The sequence below is a fragment of the Quercus suber genome, unplaced genomic scaffold (assembly GCF_002906115.3).
Source record: "Quercus suber isolate HL8 unplaced genomic scaffold, Cork oak 2.0 scaffold_119, whole genome shotgun sequence".
NCBI classification, from domain to species: Eukaryota; Viridiplantae; Streptophyta; class Magnoliopsida; order Fagales; family Fagaceae; genus Quercus; species Quercus suber.
Window position 1 is genome coordinate 620900 of NW_027069584.1, and position 6277 is coordinate 627176.

General features: G+C 37.2%; 1 protein-coding gene across 1 annotated transcript; it reads right to left on the minus strand.

The window, feature by feature from the left end:
* Positions 1-431: 431 nt before the first annotated feature.
* On the minus strand, positions 432-1700 carry LOC112032546 (uncharacterized). The gene is made up of 2 exons (XM_024065315.2): positions 1312-1700; positions 432-1231 (listed from the first exon to the last, which is right to left on the minus strand). The coding sequence occupies exons 1-2, from the start codon at positions 1543-1545 to the stop codon at positions 1016-1018; spliced, it is 450 nt and encodes a 149-aa protein (XP_023921083.1). The 5' UTR covers positions 1546-1700; the 3' UTR covers positions 432-1015.
* Positions 1701-6277: the final 4577 nt, after the last annotated feature.

The window sequence follows — 6277 nt, forward strand, 5'->3', positions numbered from 1 at the left end:
AAACTAATCCTCTTAACCCTAAAATCTAAAGCTTTTATACACATATTTTGATCTGAAAATCCCTAATCTTGGAATTTAAGAGCTCTCCTACATTAGCATTACTGTTGAAATGATCTTGTGGATTACTTTACAACAGAAAAATTATATTGATTGACTTTGGAGGATTAGGAGATAAAGAAAGGGGCTTCAAGGTAATATTATTTACCATGAAAAAATTGATGGTGCAAAAAGCCCATCAAATGGAAACAACAAGAAAAACCCTAAAAATATGTTGAAGGTCCAAGAGATGGTGGTAAACTTCATCATAAGAATTTTTATCAAATATTCAAATGTGAGATTAATAGGGTCTTTGGATATGCAATAAAATGGTGAAGAACAGACAAACTTTAATTTTTTTTTTTTTTTTTTTTTGATAAGTAATAAAGTTTTATTAAGAAAGAAGATCACTTCATTCTCACGATGATGAACACGAAGAGTCTTAAAAGAGTACAAAAAATCATACAGAAAAAGAAGAGAGTCTTGGATCTCTAGAAAAGAATTACCATGATGAAAATTTGGGAAGTTATCAATCTCTCTTTCTTTTAGTGGGTTATGGAAGTTATCGATGTGCCAAAAAGATGGCTTTTCATAAGGGATTCCTCAGTTTACTTATAGAAACCATGGGTTACCATACAACCATCCTCTTACCCTTTTTAACCATCATAACCATTGGCTGGATTGTCAAACCGGAAAATCACATGTAGCACCCATTATGTATAATGATGCATACTCACACATCCTACTACTATACTTAAACAGTCTGAGATGGTAAATTTTGTAACCACCATTAGGACTAATCCCACACAAAGTGTGAATCATAGCATAGTTGCAATCTCCAATTACCATCATAAGGTGATCAATTATTAAGAACCTAAGTGGCAAGCATGTTAACTAACATTTCATGAAAACCACCGGTTTCAGTTTTTATGGCTAACGTGTTGGCTCAGAAGCTATATCATGATCATAAGCACTGACATTAGTAGTACACAAAATTACTTAAACTCAAAGAAAAACCAGACATACACAGCTTGAAAAAGCTTAAAGGGGAGCATAAACAAATGAACAAAAAAACCATAGTACCAAAATTAACAATAAAACTGACCTCAGTGCCATCAGGACGCACTTTGGCCAACAAAGGTATCTCATACTGGTAAGCCCTTTCCCACTCAGGATTGCTGGTGATGTCCCTTATCTGACAAAACCCACCAACACATTCACAACAATACACACATAGATACAAATAGAGAGAGAGAAAGAGAGAAACGGAGGTACCTGTAAATCAACATCGTGAAGGGAATCAGGGCCGGAGATTAAGAAAGCAGATTGGAGTTTTTCTTTGAGGCCATCACACAAACAACAACCAGGCTTTGAGTAGAGAATGAGTTTTCTAGATGGAGTGGTGGAAGAAGATGACAGAGACAGAGGAGTAAAGACCCACCTGGGTCTTTGTCTTTTTACTGTTAGCATTACAATTGAGGATGGTCTTGCCATTGCTGCCATGGCCATTCTTCCAAGAGGTTGCTATTGCTATAGCGTTACTCGTTACAGCCGCTCTCCAAATTTTAAGACGTATTGGTATGGATGAGTTTTAAAATAAGGCCCATTTTGTGGGTTTAAAATTTAAATAAAGCTCTAAATTATCGATTATGTCCACATTGGTAGTAGGATCATGTGATCGGCTGATTTTCATAAGATATCATACCACATTTTTTTGAGGAACAGATATCATACCACATAGATTGTGAAAAGTAATATAAAAATAGTTGTTTCTCCTAAAGTCCTAGTTTTTTTTTTCAAAAAAATAAATAAATAAATAAAGATTTATGCTTTATCTCGAACTTCATTACATGTCATTTTAGCCAATTCCGGTTATTTTAATTCATTTCAGTTTACTCTCTTTAAAAATAAAAAATTATATATATATATATATACACACACACATTAACAGTATTCACGTTTCAATTTACTGATATCAAAATCTCTCCCTAGTAGGAGTTTGTCTCTCTCGCTGAATACGAGCTGTTACTTCCCTAACCTCTCTTTCTAAGGGTTCTCTCTTGGCCACCTAACCCTCATTAGGCAATAGCCAATACTTTAAGGTTTTTATGGATCAGAGCATTCTCCATAGCCTACAGAACTTGCAGCTCACCAAAGAAGAAGAAGAAGTCATTCCAATTACTGTTAAAAATAGCTCAAACCTTCTTGAAGAATGCTCCCTAAGTCTCTTTGGGCGCCTCCTCTCTGACCGGCAACAGAAGTAGCGAGCTCTAAAAAACACCTTAAGATCAGCATGGAAAATGGGTTCAAACATGAGAATAGTGGAAGTGGGAAATAACATACTCCAATTCAATTTCAGTTCTAAGTTTCAACTTGAATGGGTCGAGAAGTGTGGGCCTTGGAGTTTTGACAATAACCTTCTCTTACTTTGTAGATGGAAAAAAGGGCTAACATCCACTAATATTACTTTCACACATACCCCCTTTTGGGTCCAAATTTGGAGTCTCCCATTTAAGCATATGTCACAGGAAGTTGGGAAAGAGATTGGAAGTAAGATAGGCAGATTTATTGAAGTTGATAAGCGTTCTTGGCAATTTGATCAAGCAAAATTCATGAGAGTTCGTGTGGAGTTGGAGATTGACAAGCCACTTAGAAGGGGAGCTTATATCACAAGCTCTGATGGAGAACGCCTCTGGCTTGCCTTCAAGTATGAACGTCTACCTACAATTTGTTTCATTTGTGGGAAGCTCGGGCATGATAACAAGCATTGCCCAACGTCCACTAACTGTCAAAACGCCAATCACTAGTATGGAGACTGGTTAAGAGCCGGGTGGAATGCAAAAGAAACCACCAAGGAGAAGAACACGAGCAGCATGGGCCAAGAAGCCACTGGAGATCAAGGGCTATGTGAGAAAGCCTGTTCGGGGACCAGCAACCTGGGTGGTCCCTCATCGGAAAGTTTCTGGGTTGTTGGAAGTGTGGGCGGGAATCAAGGCTTAGGGAAAAGAGAAACTTTGGGAGGCAGAAGTAGCACACGTGTGACAAGATAGCCATCAAAGGTCTTACGAGCAAACAGTGAGCATTCAAAGCAGGTAATGAGTATTCTTGATCATGGTGATAAGTCACATGCCCAACAAAAAAAAATATTCAGTTCTAATAAAAATAAAAATAAAAATAGAATTGGCACAAAAATGGAATTAAAAACAATGGTAAATTGCAAACTAAAATGCTTTTCTTAATTGGTAGTCACAGGCTTGTTACCAAGTAGGGCAATAAAAGTAATTTGATTTATATTGGGTTTATCAAGGTGAAGCCTTCAACACTGGCCGAAGACCCTTGCCCATGGATTAATGGGCAAACCTCATCCACCATGGTTGAGTAGCAAAAAAAATTGGTTGTCACAAAATTTCAGTTTTTTTTTTTAATTTATTATTATTATTGTTTTTTGAAGGGGTTGACTTGTGAACCCTGCTTGGAGAACTCTTTACCTTGAAGCCTCAATGACCCATTTGCCTAGGGTTTTTTCTGATCATTGCCCTATTCTCCTAGAATTAACTAGACCTCCTCCCACAACAACTGAAAAACCCTTTAGGTTTCACACCATGTGGATGCATCACCCAGACTTTCCTAATGTTGTAAGGAAAACTTGGGAGCCTGACCCTGACCTCCAGACAGCTATTAAGAGCTTTGTGGACAATGCTAAACAGTAGAACAAATTGGTCTTTGGAAATATTTTTGCCCAAAAGAAAAGGGTGTTACCTAGGCTAAATGGGGCCCAAAAAGCTCTCTCCAATGGCCCTAATCATTTCTTGATTGAATTGGAGAAAAGCCTCATTGAAGAGTATAACTTAATAATGCAGCAAGAGGAGGAATATTGGGCCTTAAAATTTTGTCTTAATTGGGCTACGTATGGTGACTCTAATACCTCCTTCTTTCATGTATCCACGTTGGTCGGGAGGCATAGGAACAAGATTATGATGTTAAAAAATTTTGTTGGGGAGTGTATTACCAAGGAAGAGGGGATTAAAAACTACATACTCTCGGGTTTTAAAGAGATTTTCCAAACGGAGTTTTTAACTTCCCCCTTTGATTCAAGGGGCCTCTATTTTAGTTGCAACTCCCTTACTAAGGAAGAGAGGTCCAATTTGGCTGCCCCTATCTTGGAAGAAAATATTAGGCAAGGCCTTTGGGCTTTAAAGCCTTTTAAAGCCCCTGAACCTGACGGATTACATGCAGGGTTTTTCCACTATTTTTGGATTGATGTGAAAAATTTTATTTGTATAGAAGTGTAGACAGGAAAAATTCCCGACCTATCACAAGCTGACACGTCACACTACCAAGTCCACAAAATATAGCCAATTACAAAGCACCACATATTGCTGCTAGGTTTTGCTATCACTATTCAGAAACTAATAGAAATTTGCCAAGTGTTATGCAAAAACCAATCACACATCATCGCACGTGTAAGCGATGACATAAGCAGTCTCGCACGTGTAAGCGATGACACAATCAGTCAGCACGTGCAAGCGATGACATAAGCGGACCAATCAAGCTCTACCACGTGTCACCAATCAAACTCCGCCACGTGTCGCTTACCTACCCCAAAACTCCTATAAATAGAAGCCTTCCTAAGGCATTTCAAAGGGGATGAAATCCAAGGAGGACCAGGCCATTGGAAGCACTCAGAAGTCCAGAAGCTCTGCCGGAACCAAGCTCTAAAGCCTCCAAGAACTTCAAGAACTTCAACTTCGAATACGAAGAACATTCGAAGGAAAATCATCCAAATCATCCGCCTAGATCCAAAAGTTTACTGGAATCAAGCTCAAAAGCCTCCAGAAACATCAACAAATCACAAATCAGTGAAGCTCTACGGATCAAGCCTCTAAAGCCCCGAAGAACTTCCACCACAAACCTTCGAATACAAAGAACATTCGAAGAGGAATCATCCAAATCATATTCCTAAATCTCAAAGTTCACTGGAATCAAGCTCAAAAGCCTCCAGAAACATCACAAACCACAAATCAGCGAAGCTCTACGGATTCAAGCCTCTAAAGCCCCGAAGAACTTCCACCACAAACCTTCGAAGACGAAGAACACATCAAGAACACGAAGAACACACGAAGAACGTGAAGAACAAAGGATTTCTAACAAGCTCATAGCCAGAGATTCATTGTAATTCCGTTTTCAACAATCTTCGATCCATCCTTCTACCAAATTGAAGGATACTTTGTGTTCAAGTCAAAATCACATTACCACAAATCCAATTAGCAAATCTTTCAAGGAGATCGAATCAGAGGATAACTCTTTTGTAATCAACAGAGAATTGTTCCACACATTCATCAATACAAATTCACATTTGTGACACTATTTTACTTGTTTGACTTATTTCGAACCGAGAAATTTAGTCGTCCACAGAGTCTTTCCCTAATTTAGCCTCGGATGGTCATCCTTCCTCGGTGTGGGCCTTGGGCCTACTTACACGATGGGCTGAGGCTATCAGGCCCATGGGCCCCACATTTACAATTTACCCTTTTGATATATTTTAAATGTACCGCACAATTGAAAATCAATTACCATTAATATCATCCCTTACGCCTATAAATAAATTTATTTGAATTAGGTTTCAATTTTTTTTTATTAAATTTATCTTACCATGATGGAGAATGACACTAGCTATTTCACAATGATTTAGAGTCCACACATTTGGAATGAAATCATTACAAGTTAGAGAGAGGGATTCGAATCTTGAATTTTTCATTTAAAGAAACTAAAGTAATGCCATTTAATCAGAAGGTTTTTGATATAATTATTTCCTTTTTTCTTTTTTATTAAGGAAGTATATTCACAAGAACTTATTGGTTAGGCTCTTTTCCATAATGGCTTTGTTGGTCGGACTAATGTTTGATTAGGCTTGGGAAACGAATCGAGTCAATCAAATTTGGGTAAAAAGAGGGCTGTCTTATACGTATTGTGAAAATTATGATCAACTCAATACGAATCTTTTTTTTTTCATATGCAAAAAGTGATAATAATATATATATAAATAAAACTTAATAATTTTGTTTTGTTTTTCATTACAATAAGAGTAAAAATAAATAGAAATACTAAAAATAAAAGCTAAATAATACATATTTTTTTTTATAAAAAATACAAAAGCCAAAGTTCTCTAAACTAAAACCTTCAACGCCAGACATTGCTAAGAAAGAATATATGAGTGTTTGAGAGAAGGAAAGAACTTAGA